Raw genomic sequence first — 16,545 nt, 5'->3', positions numbered from 1 at the left:
TCCCCCCCCCCTTTTATTATTATTTTGATTTCGTTGAAACTATATTTTCTAAAAATGCTTTGAAGGGCATGGAAAAGGCATCTATTTTACTTAACAATAATTCAAATACTACAAAATCAAGAGAAGCCACTTACCTTGCAAACATTTCTGGATTTCACAGGCATGTTTCTTACAGGGGTCTTTTGCAGCCATGATCATGGAACTAGTGCAAAATTCAGAAAGGAAAATATTTATCCTGGCAAACTGGAGGGTCAACGTTCCTAAGGCCCTATCTAAAAAAAACAAAAAAAAACTTCATTTCTCCTCCCACCCATCACCCATCTGTAATTTGGTAATAGAGGACCCAGCCAGGCAAGGGTTTTCTTAACCCTCTTTAAGTCCATTTTCTTGCTCCTGAAAAGGGTTACCTGCCAATCTCCCACGTGTCACAGAGAGAGAGCTGGCAGAGTCCAGGTGAGTTCTGCCTTCCCCAAAGCTTGCCAAGCCAGAGAAAACATAGAACGGAGGCAGTTCTAAGAGAATTACAATGCGCTTAAAACCCAGCTTGCCAAAATAAGATCTGATGGATTCATGCAAGAAAACCAAAAAATCAACATCACAGTAAATAGCTTCGTATCATAGATTAAGTCGTAATCGGACTTTGTTAGCTTAGTGTGATAAATAAACCCAGCCAGAGAAAGATGATCTCTCCTGAATAGATCCTGGGATTTATCAACCGCTAAGCTGCAAGTTCCGTTTCTAAATTTTGGAACGACGCTTTGGAAAGGCACATTGGCACCACAGACAGCCTTCCCTTATTACAAACATCATTAAACAAACTTGTTGGATAACATGCGCTCAAAGGATGAAAACTAAAAGATTGCATGCGTTGAAGAAATGATGCCGCCTGAGTGGAACTTGAATGATAGTTCCTTGTTCATGAGAGGAAGGAAGGAAGGAAGGAAGGAAGACATTTTGAAAACTAAATTCTCCCCTCTGAGTCACTGGTCTCGTAAAAACATGTCGGGAACAGTGTAACCCCTGGTGATGCTGCCAGAAATTAATAAGATGAAAAACCAAACACACAACATCCTTGGTCGGTAAAAGAACAGAGTATTTTTCAAGGCGGTTCATTCAAAGAAGAAGCTAAGACCTACTTTACTGGATCAAGCCCAGGGTCCATGGGGCCCAGCCATCCATTTTGACCTTCCCCTTGCCCCCACCACCACCACCACCAGGCTTCTGGAAGCTTTGCAAGCAGGAGGGCCGAGACCATTGCCATTGCTTGTTACTCCGCTCTTAACCGTGGTATTCTGACCGGTTTTCCAGCAGGGGAGGGGCAGGCCCAGTCTGCCTACCTAAAACTGCCCCTTCGCTTTCAAGTGGCCCATGAGACTCTTCTCTCGACTGCCTGTCCTAAGCTTTTGAGTGATGCTGCTCTGGGTGGTTAAGAGAGTTGCACGCCATGGTCCGCCTCAGGGGCAGCGGCATGTTCCGAGTGCTAGGAGTTAACACATAAAAAACAAACAGGACACCATCCTACAGTTGCAGCTCCTGAAAGACAAAAAAAACGGCACGAAAGAAACCACCGTGAGTAAAAGAAAGCGGAAACTAAAGAATACGAACGCAAGGGAGGTTTGGGGTGGGGGGAGAAGACAAGAAGAGGGAGAAGCTCACCAGATCTAATTGCTCGTCAGGAGTTTCAACAGCAGCTCTTCCACTCCCATGATCTGCAAGGACCCAAAGAGGCGTTTATTGTAGCCTAGCCAAGGGATGATCAGGGGGAACTAGAGTTCCACCAATTCTCCCCTGGGCGAGGCTTAGTTAGTTTGCTGAAGGCAACCTACTATTAGGTGGTGTTCGATGCCCCAGATGCGAGAGTTACTATCCCGGTACTGCAGCCCCTCCGAGAGCTGCCACATGTGGGGCAGCTGAGAAGCAGGAAGGCGGCTGGGGCGGACGGCTTCACCCAGGGGGACTGGGATTCTTCTGACCCGGGCTTTCAGCGTCCCTCCTTCCTAAAGGAAGGAGAAGCACAAAACGCAGTCACGACAAAGCTCAAGCCAAAATCAGTCTAACCAACCTGGGCCGGGAAGCCAGGAGAGAGAGAGAGAAGGAAAAAAAAGGGCGCTTACCTCTTCTGGCGCCACCAGCCATGTTGCTTGGTTCTCATCGCAGTAGACACCCATCCGTCGCACCCAGAGGCGGACAGGTGGGACCTGGGCGTCGCCACCTCCCTCACATTCCTCCATGCCCTGATATTGGCTAGGAAGGCCCGCCCTGGGTTCCCATGTCTACACGTCCACCTTTACCTCTGAGCAAAGATACGCAATTGTTAGTCTTGCAAAGAAGCGGCGCTGGGAGGAAGGGAGGGCCAGGTTGCATGCAGTGTCCTAGCACCGTGAAGACCATGTTAAAAAAAGGGGGGGGCGGGGGGAAGAGTTTAAGAAATGTGTGCCGGTCACTGTCCCTTTGGAGAGATAAAAGTGGAAAGGTCTTTCAAGAAGAAAAGTGTGGTCGGTCATGGCATGATCTACCAGTAGCTTTGATCCAACAGTTAGGACCAAGCCAGTCTTTCTCAACCACGGCAGCTTTAGGAGGCGTGGACTTCAAATCCCAGAATTCTCCAGCCAGCTGGGAATTGAAGTCCACCCATCTTAAAAGTTGCTGAGGGTGAAAAACACTAATCCAAGTGAGTCTGCAATCTGGCTGTGGCCTCGTGGGCGCTTCGTACTTAATCTCCTCGTTGATATTATCCCAGTTTGCCTTCCCGTTCTTTCTCTCTCTCTCTTTCAGCTGATCTCGCCACAACCATGTTAGACCATTTTGGGAGGAGAAAACAAAATAAATCTACAAAAATCTGAAAGCAAGAATAGGGTACCACTGGTGATTTGGGGGGGGGGCATTATGTTCCCTGCTGCTGTTACTTGAAATGCTTTTAAGTGCTGAGTAAAGTAAGGTAAAGGTAAAAGGTAAAGGTTCCCCTGCACATGCATGCTAGTCGTTTCCGACTCTAGGGGCTGGTGCTCATCTCCGTTTCAAAGCCGAAGAGCCAGCGCTTGTCCGAGGACGTCTCCGTGGTCATGTGGCCGGCATGACTAGACGCCAAAGGCGCACGGAACGCTGTTACCTTCCCACCGTAGTGGTCCCTATTTTTCTACTTGCATTTTTATGTGCTTTCGAACTGCTAGGTTGGCAGAAGCTGGGATGAGTAACAGGCACTCGCTGTTACGCGACACTTGGGATTCGACCCGCCAAACTGCCGACCTTCTGATCGACAAGCTCAGCGTCCTAACCCACTGAGCCACCGCGTCCCTGCTGAGTAAAGTAGACATATGAAATAGCAGGAAGGACAAAATCTCTCTCAAAAGACACATTATTTTGCCTCTTTGGGGTCAAACTGAATTGCTAAAGAGTTGGCAAAGCACAGCAATATGAAAATTATTTAGTATCCCCATTGCATTAGTTGCATGGGTGTCCCATAGATCTTACAGTATAAGGACAAATGAATTTAGCTCTTCTTTTTGGGGAAAAAAACCCCCAACAACGAAAACCACAAGACACAAAACAAGCATAACGTACTTATAAGTGAAATTCTTTTTAGCATTTTGCTTTCATATGCAGGACAAAGCAGGAAACAAAAATTCAGTAGTATAAGCAAAGGGGTGAAAATGTTGGGAAAGGAATACATATTTCTAGTATATTTTTTTTAATCTAGCAAACTAGTGTTGAACTGAGTGGCTGAAAAATAAGGGTGTTCTAAGCTGCCAGGAAGAAGAAACACACATCAAAACACTTTGGGTAGCAACAGAAAAGAAAGCTTTGTGGTTATCCACTTCGGTGGCAAACTTTTGAAAGACCATTTTGCATTTGATCCCTGCAAAGAAATGCCCAGAAGGCCTAACAAAGTACAAGCTGTTCCTATGAGCTTAAAAATTCCTCCACAACCTCTTGGGCTCAAATGACTAAATATGCCGAATGTAACAAAAGCTACTCAAATTACACAATTAAGGGCAAAATCCACACTATCGTGTGGAATTTTCCCCAAGAAACATGTACTCCATATAAGACACCCCTCCCCTTCTCTCACACATGCGTATACACACACACACCGGTGCAGCAATGTTGGGCTGCAGAGTCAACATTCAAAAGGCCAATAAAATAAAAAATGCTCATGGTTCTATTCTGGCAGCACTCGGTGTCCTAACTCTCACCATGGAGCTATATTTGAGAGTGACTCAGAGAGGAGAATTTTGCCTACGTTTTGTTTGAAGAAATAAAACTTTCCCAAACTGCACCTTTGGGCCCTTTCAAAAAAAGTCGACTATCCACCCAGTAAGAATCAGAGCATTATGCTTGCATCGCTGCAACATCCCCCTCACATTCCATTCGTACAATTAATTCTGACGTCGGCCATTTGCTTAGAATAAAAAAGAACATTGAAGACTAATGCTGAAGTCTGTTAGACTCCCGGTTTGTGCAGAGCAGTAAGAAAATATAACCAGAGGGGTAGCTGTGCTGCACAATCTGGTGATGAACTTTTTTGTAATACCACCTCCAGATCTGGAGACAGCAGCTCATTCCCACACTTCCCTCCCCCCCCCCCGTTTTCTTCTGAACTGCTGAATTTGACTTGTTATGGAACACAAGACAGACGGCTCAGCGTGCAGAGGATAGCAGAACTGAGTCAAAAGATAGATCTGTCATAACCAGCATTATTAAGCCATGAATCATGGCTGCAACATGCAGGCTTTGCAAGCCTCTTGTGACCATGATTTGTCTGTTTCCAAGTAGTTGTACTGAAATTCAGCTATAGCATGCCAAGATTCCTGCAGTCTGCTAAACATTTATCTGAGACTGTTTACTACTTTTTCTTGTCATCAGTGAGAATTTGAAAAAAAAGAGCAACGGAAATTACCAATAGAAGATATCATTACAAGAAAAAGAACAAGACAGAGATGGAACACAGCGGAAGAAGTCAACAACTCCAAACTGCACCAAAAGGTGGAGACTGTAGCTCCTATATGCTATTCCATTTTATAAAGTCAATTCTAAGCAATGGTGGGTTATTTTTCTTTGTAGCCCTCTTTCCTGTTTTTGCAGTTCTGCAAAATTGGTATCCATTTGTGCAGTATTCCAGAATTCCTATTCCTTGTCCTGATTTCCTTGAGTCTGGGACAAGACAAGAGCTCACTTTCTGCATAATGACCTACGGAGGCAACCCGCAATTGCAATTCCATTTGGATTTTGGAAGCCTAGAGGAAGAAGGACCCACACTTTCCCACAATTTTAATAGAAGCCTTGCAGCCAAAATCTTTCCCATCAACGTATCCCCCCCCCCTCCCGAAGATGATGCTATACCCGCTGGGGATGGTTTCCAGTTTATCACATTCCAATAAAGAGAGACGAGGGGAAGGCAGACTTAGCTGGTCCAGCAGCAATCTAGGGACTGCAGTGTGTCACGTTCACACACTGACATCCAGCTAGTTCAAGGCCCAGCAAATGTATACCACCCCCCCACCCCACTTGCTAGTTAGTGTTTGACCGTAGTTGGATTTCTTTGGTGTGTGTGTGTGACTTAGCATTCTGACCAAACCCAGATACTTGCATTAGTTTCAAGCTGAACGTACTGCAAACCTGGAAAGCAGGTTTGTCCACTAGTTGGGAGCCAGTGTGTCATGTGAACCCAGCCATGGGGGGGGTTCCTGACTTAGGTCAACCTCGCCTCTTTCTGCAGGTCCTGGCTCCTTGCCCCAGAGTAAAATCAGACACATCCCCAAGGGGTGTGTGTGTTTGTGTATGTATGTATGTATGTATGTATGTATGTATGTATGTATGTATGTATATGTGCACACACACACATATACACACAGAAGCCCCCATCAGGCAGAAACTCAACAGGTTCGACCTTCCCTATCAGAGAAGGCGCTCTGCCTGTTGAACTGCCGCCTGCCACCGTAGCCTGGGAGAGCTTCCCTCGACCCGGGGGGCTTCGTCCTCTCCGCTACCCCCCCCCAAGAACAGCCCGGGGGCGTCGCCAGAGCCACGCACAGCCCAGCCCTCTTTCCCACCCAGAGGCTGAACCAACTGCCTGCCTGCCTGCCTTCCCGGGCACAGACCGACCCTTCGCCAGCCACACACACACACACACACACACACACCCAACACAACCCCTTCCCGGCTGAAGGGTGAGCAAAGCAGGTGGGGCGGCCGCGTCTCCCTCGCCCCACGGCCGGACGCACACAGCTCGGGCTGCCCGACTCCCCCGCCCCCCGGCCGGAACCGACCTGGTGGTGCAGCGGCGCCGGCGGAACCCACGAGCGCTTCAGCCGAGGCTCGGCCGGGCGCTTCCGCCGGGACGGACCGGAAGTCGGCGTTGTCTGGGCAACGCGGGCCTAGGCGGAAGGGCTGCCGCACTCGAGCGCTGCGCGCCGGACCAGGCCGATGAACGGCTCCGCCGCTCGCCCGCCTCTCCTCCCGCCTTGACGGTCGCAGTCGGAGGAGGAGCGAAGCCGGCCGGGATGGCGGTGCAGGCGGCGCACTTGGAGGCGGACGCCTTCCTGGTCTGCTTGAACCACGCGCTGAGCACCGAGAAGGAGGAAGTCATGGGGCTCTGCATCGGGGAGGTACGGCCGCTGGGCCGGGCAGCCCGAGCGGAGGGGGAGGCGGTCCTTCCCGCGCCGCCACGGGAGCCGGGCGGCAAGCAGAGGCGCAGAAGAGGCCGGGCGACGGGCTCGCCCGGCCGGGGCCGCGCAGGGCGGGGGCGAAGCCGGCCTTGGCCCGGATCTGGCGCCGAGAGGGAAGCCGACGTTTCTGGAGTTGCTTGCTCTTTAGTGCTTTGATTATTGTGTTTTATCCCGCCTTTAATCATGTTTAATTATAGGATATTTATTAAATAATATCGAATGTGTAATCTACTAGATATTTTAAGTATTAAAATAATGTTATACGTTTATATACACATACACGCACACACACACATATACATATGTATATGTACACACATGCACGTATACATACATATATACATATACATATACATATATACATATATATATACACACACACTGCTTTTTTTGTAAAAAAAAAAGTGCTGGAACTCACATCATACCACCCGCCTTGCCTACCCTACAAGGTTTCATCCAAAAAAGGTGCTGGAACTCCGTTCTGGGCGGTCTATGAGAAAAAAAGCCCTGTGTATACACACACACACACACACACACACACATTTTTATGCACATCTCCTATACTCCCCATAACAACCTTCCAGTCTCCCAAGGCTAGGCACCACCTGGCTATATTGTATAGCGAAGGCCAGGTTATATGACTGGTCTCTAATCATACTCTAAACGGTCTATCTGCACCATTACTTTTGCGAAAAAAGGAGAGTGGTGTGTTGCCATTGCAATTATATGCACTGCAATTATTCCGTCCACAGTCGAGCCCAAAATTTCTGTTGCTTAGTCAAACATTTATTAAGTGAATTGTGTCCCATTTTACGACCTTTCCTGCCACACTTGTTAAGTGAATCACTGCAGTTGTTAAATTAGTGACACAGGTGTTCAGTGAATCTGGCTTCCCCATTCGCTTTGCTTGTCAGAAGGTTGCAAAAGGGGATCACACACGATCCTGGGACACTGCAACAGTCATAAATGTGAGTCGGTTGCCAAGCTCCTGAATTTCATCACATGGCCATGGGGATGCTGCAATGATCGTAAGGAGGGGGGGGGGAAATGGTCATAAGTCACTCTTTTCAGTGCCATTGTAACTTTGATCGGTGACTAAACAAACTTGTAAATTGACTGCATGTACTCACAAACTGAACAGAGTAGCTGCTCTAAGCTTGTGCAATGCATAACTGCAGGGACATGTCAGCATTTTTAAAAAGTGTCACAGAGAGGTGAGATGGAGGCAGATAAGATGATAGCTTATAGGGATCTCTTTACAGTAACCTGATGCAGAGGCTTAGTGTATCATGCAGATAGCAACGGTGAAATGTATCTTGTGTTGTATTGCCTGTCCATGATTTATTTTTCCTTCTTTGTTATCCTCAGGTTGATACAAGCCGAATTGTCCACATTCACTCTGTGATCATTCTGCGTAGGTCAGATAAAAGAAAAGATCGCGTGGAGATTTCTCCTGAGCAGCTCTCAGCTGCTTCAACAGAAGCAGAGATATCTTTTTACCAAATTTATAGATTAATGGTTGTTTCAAAGCAGATATATATACCGTATATATGCAATCTAGAAAAGAGACTTCCAGATAGGTAGTTTTAGTTAATTTCCTTTTCTGTACTGCAAGAGGAGTTTACACTGAAGTGTGTTTACTTTGATTATTATCAGTATTTGTTCCTAATGACTTTCCTTGCTTGTTTAAATGTGAGAAAAGCTTTATTGCAGGGATTTATTAAATTACTGTTTTGATGAGGCTGCAAAGAAATGTGATTTGGAACTGTTGAACCGCAGTATAAAAAAATATGCTTACTGTCGTACATATTTTTTCTGGTAGTTTTTTTGAAAACCCTTAACTAACACACAGATTGGCTGAATTAACAGGACGGCCCATGAGAGTTGTAGGCTGGTACCACTCTCATCCTCACATAACAGTGTGGCCATCACATGTAGGTAAGACACTCTGTCCTGTAGTTAAGAGTAAGGTTCTCAAACTGAGTAGGTAACCATTTTTCGGAAGGGTAAGATCGGACGCTTGAAATTATGTTCTTTCCCCCTCTTTCCCAAGACTATTTGAATGAGTAAAATGTTCTAGTGCTGACTTGGATAAGATTTGAAAGGAGTCACTTAAGCTGTTCTTTATGCTGTACTTGATAATTAGCTCTAATTAAATTAGCTGTACTTGGCTGGCAGAAAAAAATGCTGGCAGTTGGGACTGAATCTTTGACCTTCTGCTAAGCTGTGGCTCTCTGTCCAACCTGATTTGAGAAGAATGAAGTACAGAGATATTCCAGCGAAGCTAAACTGTGTGTAACTCTTCTACGGTAATATGCATGTGTTGATCCAGCACTGATTCTCACGTGTAGCAAAGTAGTAGTGTATTTTCACCTATTTGGAAAGTTTACTTTATGGAACCCTTATCTAGAATTGATTGTATTGTCTTTTGGGAAGTGAGGAATATAACTGCTTTAAATGCACTTGGAATCAAGTGTTTTTCAAGATATTGAGGCTAGGATTGCAAGCAAACAAGCAACTGATTTCTAGGACTCTGTCGTTACAGTCCTCTTGCTTTCACTAGTAGCTTTTAATGCTCCCCTTGATTTTGACTTTCAAAAGTCCTCTATTTGAATAGCGTCTTTCCTGAAGCTTTCTGCTGTTTCTGGAAAAAAGGAACATTTCTTTGACTCGATCATCTGGGTGCTGATAGTCCCCTGACTGCTATTTCTGTGCAGGAGAGATGTTTGAAATCTCATACCTTGTTTGTTGTTGATTTTCTACAGATGTGCGCACACAAGCAATGTATCAGATGATGGACCAAGGCTTTGTGGGGCTCATCTTCTCTTGTTTCATTGAAGATAAAAATACAAAGGTAAATAGAACACAAATAAATGGCATGTGGTCCTCTGATAGGACAGGTATCTTGTTGTCCGACCTCATTCTGGAATAAGTATTTTGCTCTGTTTCTAGTCAGCCTAGCCGGAAGCTGTTAAAATGTAATGACACTCCTGTGCTTTTAATTTCAGCATGATTTGCAAGAGGATTGCTTTTAAAATTGGGTTAAAAAGTAGATCCTCCGGATATATTTTCTTTTTCTTTCCATGCATGATGTTGCCATCCTGATATGTAAATTGGGTGGGTCAGTGACTCAGTACAAAATTATAAAGTTTAAAAAGTACATGAGCTCAGCTAAACAGGATGGTAACTTTGCAACAATCTGTTCAACTGTCTGGCTTCCCCCCCCCCCCCTCAAAGCATATGTCTAGATATTCAGGGTTCCTAGAAAAAAACAAAATTGCTTGTGTAATTTAGCTGTGGATTTCAAAAATGATTGATAAATCATGGAAGACACTATAAAGATGCCTTGAGATAAGATAATGTTTCCTCAGGTGAATCTCTTGAATACTTCGTTGAAGGTTGAAATTAATGTCTCTGAGCTTCACTGTGCCCATGGATGAAATTGGTGAACGCTGATGAAAGTTTGTCCGTGAATTTAATCTGTTTCTAGTAGATACAACTGAACATTAGGAAAGAAACAAATGACAGGAGACCTTTGGTTCAAACTAAACAGAGTGTGGAATATGTGGTCACATCTCAACTATCTGGTTTCATTCTGGCTAGAAAGCAGCGAGATGAATATCTGATCAGAGTGCAGATTGAGTATTATGACACTAAACTCTTATTTGATAATAACGTGTCCCTCAACAATTTTTCCTCCTTGTACTCCCAGAAAATAGTTTTTTGTCAGTAGTGGAAAACTGGATTGGGTGGATTTGAAGCAAGCACACTGTTTGTATGGGGGGGGGGAGAATGTGTGTGTGTGTGGAGAGACTCACTAACATAACTTCACACCATCAACTATTATTATCTTTCATTTGACACAGACCGGCCGGGTCTTGTATACCTGTTTCCAGTCCATTCAAGCCCAGAAGAGCTCTGAGTAAGGATTTTGCTGAATGTCAGTTCAGCAAACTTAAAACTTCTCTCACACTTTTCTTCCAATTTCAGTTTTAGTCATTCTCTCCAGTGTATGTAATTGTGTTGTCTCTATAGTAAACTATGTGAAAAGAAAAGAAATCTCATACGCTTTACCTAAAAGATGTTCTTTACAATGTTCTACTTTGCCAGTTACTGATCACCTTTATTCAATTCCTTGTGTGTACGATCACACTTGGCCAATAAAGAATTCTGTTCTGTCCTAATCTTCATATCTCTATTCTACTCTACTCTACTCTACTCTACTCTACTCTACTCTACTCTACTCTATTCTTCATTTCTCCTAATTCTATTCTATTCTATTCTATTCTATTCTATTCTATTCTATTCTATTCTATTCTATTCTATTCTATTCTATTCTATTCTATTCTATTCTATTCTATTCTATTCTATTCTATTTCCTGTTTCTGTTATTCTATTCTATTCTATTCCTATTCTATATTCTATATTCTACTCTACTCTACTCTACTCTACTCTATTCTACTCTACTCTACTCTACTCTACTCTACTCTACTCTACTCTACTCTACTCTACTCTACTCTACTCTACTCTACTCTACTCTACTCTATTCTATTCTATTCCATTCCATTCCATTCCATTCCATTCCATATACCATATACCGTGTTCTATTCTATTCTATATTCTGTATTCTATCTGTCTCTGTGACAGCTGTTTTGCCCCACATTTTATATTATGAAGCAGAGTTGTAAAACAGTTGCAGTAAGATGATCTATTGTGCACACATACACAGACACATGGAATAAGTATCTTTTACTGACTTTGATAACTGTTTAAGATGCCTCCCTTTCTGTAGAACTATATATTGCCTTGAAGGGAGGATAGAAACAGGGCACATTGGTGCACCTTTTTCTTTTTTGTTTGAATTGTTTGGTGAAGAGGAAGTCTCTGGCAGAGGGTTGAGGGAGGGGAAAAGAAAGAGAGAGGGGAAAACAACAAAAGAAACGCAGAGGACAGAGGAGAAATGTAGCCCTACGTGGGCACCAGGAGAACGGAAAGCTGGGATGAAAGAAGGACGTTGTGGGTCAGAGACTTTAAGTTTTGCACTCTGGCTGTAAAAGACCAAATACAAAATCGATGGTGGGAGGAGAAAAGGAGAAAAATGCAAAGTCAGAAACAGTTCCTGTTTATACAAACCATGGAAGAGACACATTAGCTTAATAAGGAGCAGAATATTATTCTATTAGCTGAGCTGAAGGAGGGCCCAGCTTTTTGGCTCCCTCATTTCAACAAGGTGCAGCCGTCAGTGGGATCATCATGAACGTGCTATGTACTCACGTTCCCGCCAACAACGGTTAACAAACATGGTTTCTGACAGTTGTTCAGCGTGGAAAAGAAAATCTCGTCTATAACAAAGCAGACAGGCCTCTACATTCGCATAGGCCAGGGGTAGGCAGCCTCGACTCTTTTATGACTCGTGGACTTCAACTCCCAGAATTCCTGAGCCAGCACAGAGGTTGCCTACCCCTGGCATAGGCAGTGCGTATGCAGAAGTAGGACACCTTCTTCCATCTGAGTCTCCTCTACCAAGCTCTTGCCCAGGACCAGCAAATAGGAAAAGACAGTTACCCAAATGGCCTTTAGAAAGCATATGGTATGCCCCCCCCACACACACTAAATTGTGTTTGTGTGATGCGTACACATTTTCCTCTCTTAGGTACGAAAGGATTGAAATCCCTATCCACGTCGTCCCTCACAATACCATTGGGAAGGTTTGCCTGGAATCGGCTGTGGAACTGCCAAAAATCTTGTGTCAGGAGGAGCAGGATGCGTATAGGAAAATCCACAGGTGAGGTGAAATCCAGCTTCCTTGTTTGTGTAGGGCGATTCTCAGTCACCCAGGTCGTGGTTGTCCCCAAAAGGTGCTTTTTTCAAGAGGCACACTGGGCTTTCTTGGTTTTCCCTTGGAAGACGTTTCACTTCTCATCCGAAAAGCTGCTTCAGTTCTTGTCTTCAGAACTGAAGAAGAAGCTTCTTGAATGAGAAGCAAAACGTCATAGATAGATAGATAGATAGATAGATAGATAGATAGATAGATAGATAGATAGATAGATAGATAGATAGATAGATAGGGTCCATTTGCATCTTGAAAAAGCACCTTTGGGACAGCTTCGTTTTCCCCTTTCCTTTTTAAATCACCTGGGAAGGTTGGATAGTCTACACCAGGGGTGGGAAACCTTGGCTTTTTTATGACCCGTGGACTTCAACTCCCAGAATTCCTGAGCCAGCACGGCTCAGCTTGGAAACCTCTCCCTTTCCCCTCAGCATGGCTGGCTCAGGAACTCTGGGAGTTGAAGTCCACCAGTCATAAAAAGAGCCGAGGTTGCCTACCCCTGAACTAGGCCAGAAGGTAGGAAGACTTTAGACTCATTGTATCTGTTTCATTCTCTCTCTCTCTCTCTCTCTCTCTCTCTCTCTCTCTCTCTCTCTCTCTCTCTCTCTCTCTCTCTCTCTCTCTCTCTCTTCCTTTCCCTTTCCCTCCTTCTCCCTTACGAGTCCCTTCTAATTAGGCTGAAAACATAGCTGTGATTTTTGAGGATTGCTGTCAGTGTTTCAGTCATGCGGTTGTGTCTTTTCTCTTCCCTTGTTTAGCCTCACCCATCTGGATTCCATAACCAAGATTCACAATGGCTCAGGTATGGTTTTCCACCTGCCCAGAGGTTTTTTTTGGGGGGGGGAGGGGTGTGCTGCTTCTCAAGACTCAAAGAGAAGCAATTGGGCTTCCAGGTCCTTAAACATCTGCCAGCTGTTTACGGTGTAACTAGTGAGGAGGAGCTAACAGTATTTAATACCAAGAGGTGGCATGGTCCATATTGAATGGGGCTGAAAGTTCCACAGGCCTATCTTTTGACACTCCTACATGTTCAAAGCTGCTCCCCCCCCACCTTCTTTCCTTGCCAGTCTTCACGAAGAACCTCTGCAGCCAGATGTCGGCCATCAGCGGTCCCTTGCTGCAGTGGCTGGAGGACCGTTTGGAGCAGAACAAGCAACGGATGCACGAACTGCAGAGGGAGAAAGAAGAGCTCTTAGAGGAACTCGCTGCCTTGGAGTGAAGAAGGCAAAGGCTTCAGCCCCATCCTGTCTTGCTGCTGCTTCTCCTGTCCTTTCCTTCCATCTTGACTGCTAGAGAATGCCAAGGCCCCTCTGCTCAATGGCATCCCAGGGCAGTGAGGATTCTGTTGAGCAGGACAGCAGATACCGCAGAAGAAGGAAGGAAAAAAAACCTTTTTTTTTACATGGTGGACTTCATTTCCCCTCCCCTTTCTTTAACATAACAGGTCTTGAAGTTGTCAAGGTCAGAGAATATAAGCACAGCAGCCATTGTCCTTATTGCATTTGGTAGCAACTAATTCTTGATTTATCTCGGGATGCACCGTTCTGGTGAGTCTTCGGAGACACGCGTTCATTCTTTTGCCTCGTTCTTGTTTCTATCATGTTTCTGTCTGCAGATCAAGGATTTTGCACGTCTTTCTCTTTTCAAATGGAATAGTCAAACAATTCGATTCCTTCTGAATGTTGTCCCCTTGCAGCTCCATTCCATATAAAGGAAAAAAAAGGCAAAAAAATGCAGGCGAGTCAGTGAATCTAACTGACTTTGTAACCCAAGTTTCATTTTTAATAAACCTTTGAAAACCTCAACTGGACAAAACCATGCTAGATTTTCTTTCCAGGACATTCTATAATTGGAAGATCTCAAGGGAGCAAAATGAGTTGATTATGAGAAAAAACTTTCCAGTTTTCAGACGGAAAGGGAAAAAGTGAAGAATCTGTATAGTCAAAACTGCTCAATCTGTTTGTTGCTAGTATCCAATAAAGGTAAAGGTAAAGGTTCCCCTGCACATGTGTGCTAGTCGTTTCCGAATCTAGGGTGCGGTGCTCCGTTTCAAAGCCGAAGAGCCAGCGCTTGTCCGAGGACGTCTCCGTGGTCATGTGGCCGGCATGACTAGACGCCAAAGGCACACGGAACGCTGTTACCTTCCCACCGGAGTGGTCCCTATTTTTCTACTTGCATTTTTACGTGCTTTCGAACTGCTAGGCTGGCAGAAGCTGGGACGAGTAACAGGCGCTTACTTTGTTACGCGGCACTTGGGATTCGACCCGCCAAACTGCCGACCTGATCGACAAGCTCAGCGTCCTAACCCAGCAGTGTACAAATAACCTTTTTTCCAGTCTTCCGCTAGTTTCCGCCTGCAATATCTGGAGATGGTGTTACCATCTCATGCCACATGGCTTGATTCCATCTCTATACATCTCTTTCAGGGTCTCTCAGCTAAACTATCTTAATATATTTTATACTGTACCTGGCAAAAATCAATACTGCACCCATGTGACTCTTCCTTTTAATTGAAGTGATTAAACAAATCAGAAAGACCCCTGTCCTTGGCTTGTGTAAGGTTTAAACTGGGATCCCTTGTTTTTTCCCTTAGCAAGCCAAAATTGAGAGTACAGACAAACCATGCGCTGAAAACCTTCCTTATTAGAACAATAGGATCAATGAATCTTGTTTGGCCATAATGCTATGGACAGAGAGAAACCCCGCGTATTAGGTTTATGAGCCCCGACAAGAAACAAAAATGAGTTTATAACATCTGAATTGGTGCATTGGTAGTCACTTGGTGGGATTAGTGTTGGCTACTAGACAAATGCTGCTATTCTGATCAATGCACGGACGTTGACGGTTTCAGAGGATGCCAAACATGGGAGACCAGGAGTCAGCAGAAGGCTGCCTGTGTCTTTTTGTCGCTTGCCTTCAGACTGAAAATCTTCGATGCCTCCCTTTTGGCAGTAGCATTCTCCCATTTCATCCCACAACCTGCCGGTGCTGCAGAATGCTCAGCCTTGAAATCCCCTTGCCAGTGGTCTAAGCAACTGCTTTCATCTCCACACACACCCCCACTCCCCTCCTTGATGAGGATCAGAGCCTGGCCTTGAACTGAAGGGCCCCCGAAGTGTCTCAAAAGAGCGGCTGCAGCTGCAAATTCTCACCGCGCTCTTCTCTTAACAAAGCAGCCGTGTTGTGCGGGAGCCCCTATCAGCCATTATCCCAGACAAAGCAAATCCGGCCCTAACTGGGTTTCCATCTTGCCCTTATCTCTTGTTTTAACTTACAAGACCAATGCAGCAACTTTAGCCCTGCTGCCTACCGCCTAAAGGATTCCTTTCCGGGAGGTTACGATTCTACTATGGTCCTTATCTCCAGGGGACTGGTGTGTCCCCCCTCCTTTTTTTGTGGTCTTTTGCCTGATGCGGTTGTCAAGGAAGCAGCTTCATTAAGAGATGGAGGAAGACAAGTGGCATTTCAGGGTGTTTTTCATGGCTGCGAACCTGAAGGTGCGGCCGGTCAGGGGTTAATCTGCCTGCAAAATTCAGCAGACGCTTCAGCCAAGACCTGCTTCATAAAATGGCACAAACTTGACCAAATGTTGAAGAAAACAGAAGCTGCATTTCGTTCCCAGCTATACGGGGAGTCCTCAACTTACAGGCGTGGTTGAACCCAAACTTTATGTCGCTAAGCGAGACAGTTGCTACGAGTGACCTTCCCCCCCCCCGTTTTACAACCTCTCTTGCCACCGTTGTTAAGCGGATCACTGCAGTTGTTACTAACATGGTTAAGTGAATCTGGCTTCTCCTTTGGCTTTCCTTGTCAGAAGGGGATCATGTGACCCCTGGGACACTGCGACCGTCATAAATACGAGTCAGTTGCCAAGCGTCTGAATTTTGATCATGCGATCACGGGGATAGCCGCAACGGTCATCGGTGTGAAAAACGGTCACCAGCCGCTTTTTTCCAGTGCCGTTGTAACTTTGCACAGTCTTTTAAGTGAACCGTTGTAAATCGAGGACTACCTGTATTGTAACATCCGCAGGTCTGGTTGAGGCTACAA

General features: G+C 45.2%; 2 protein-coding genes across 3 annotated transcripts; one reads left to right on the top strand and one right to left on the bottom strand.

Moving 5' to 3' along the window:
• Nucleotides 1-128: 128 nt before the first annotated feature.
• LOC308673220 (protein p13 MTCP-1-like) lies at nt 129-6,229 on the bottom strand. 2 transcript variants are annotated; one of them, XM_081336745.1, is made up of 6 exons: nt 6,141-6,229; nt 2,115-2,293; nt 1,827-1,997; nt 1,657-1,709; nt 1,338-1,533; nt 129-202 (listed from the first exon to the last, which is right to left on the bottom strand). In XM_081336745.1, exons 2-4 carry the CDS (start codon nt 2,229-2,231, stop codon nt 1,662-1,664), a joined length of 336 nt encoding a protein of 111 aa, XP_081192871.1. In that variant the 5' UTR covers nt 2,232-2,293; nt 6,141-6,229; the 3' UTR covers nt 129-202; nt 1,338-1,533; nt 1,657-1,661. The 2 variants fall into 2 exon arrangements, with proteins under 2 accessions (XP_081192871.1, XP_081192870.1); XM_081336744.1 differs by lacking the exon at nt 6,141-6,229 and having other exon boundaries at nt 2,115-3,170.
• Nucleotides 6,230-6,345: 116 nt separating this feature from the next.
• On the top strand, nt 6,346-14,493 carry LOC308673217 (lys-63-specific deubiquitinase BRCC36). The gene is made up of 8 exons (XM_081336741.1): nt 6,346-6,605; nt 8,034-8,154; nt 8,517-8,603; nt 9,431-9,519; nt 10,532-10,587; nt 12,319-12,450; nt 13,254-13,297; nt 13,563-14,493. The coding sequence occupies exons 1-8, from the start codon at nt 6,501-6,503 to the stop codon at nt 13,712-13,714; spliced, it is 786 nt and encodes a 261-aa protein (XP_081192867.1). The 5' UTR covers nt 6,346-6,500; the 3' UTR covers nt 13,715-14,493.
• Nucleotides 14,494-16,545: the final 2,052 nt, after the last annotated feature.

This window comes from Vipera berus (genome assembly GCF_964194415.1).
Source record: "Vipera berus genome assembly, chromosome: 11".
NCBI lineage: Eukaryota > Metazoa > Chordata > Lepidosauria > Squamata > Viperidae > Vipera > Vipera berus.
This window is presented reverse-complemented; position numbering and strand designations above follow the sequence as displayed.

What these genes read in the sequence shown, in the direction of transcription:
- LOC308673217 (XM_081336741.1), top strand. Translation starts at nt 6,501, where the DNA reads ATGGCGGTGCAGGCGGCGCACTTGGAGGCGGACGCCTTCCTGGTCTGC. An exon ending in CAAGCCCAGAAGAGCTCTGA is followed by an intron (nt 10,588 to 12,318) that starts GTAAGGATTTTG and finishes TTCCTCTCTTAG; the next exon opens with GTACGAAAGGATTGAAATCC. An exon ending in GCGTATAGGAAAATCCACAG is followed by an intron (nt 12,451 to 13,253) that starts GTGAGGTGAAAT and finishes TCCCTTGTTTAG; the next exon opens with CCTCACCCATCTGGATTCCA.
- LOC308673220 (XM_081336745.1), bottom strand. Translation starts at nt 2,231, where the DNA reads ATGGAGGAATGTGAGGGAGGTGGCGACGCCCAGGTCCCACCTGTCCGC. An exon ending in GGCTGGTGGCGCCAGAAGAG is followed by an intron (nt 1,998 to 2,114) that starts GTAAGCGCCCTT and finishes TCCTTCCTTTAG; the next exon opens with GAAGGAGGGACGCTGAAAGC. An exon ending in GCATCGAACACCACCTAATA is followed by an intron (nt 1,710 to 1,826) that starts GTAGGTTGCCTT and finishes GGGTCCTTGCAG; the next exon opens with ATCATGGGAGTGGAAGAGCT.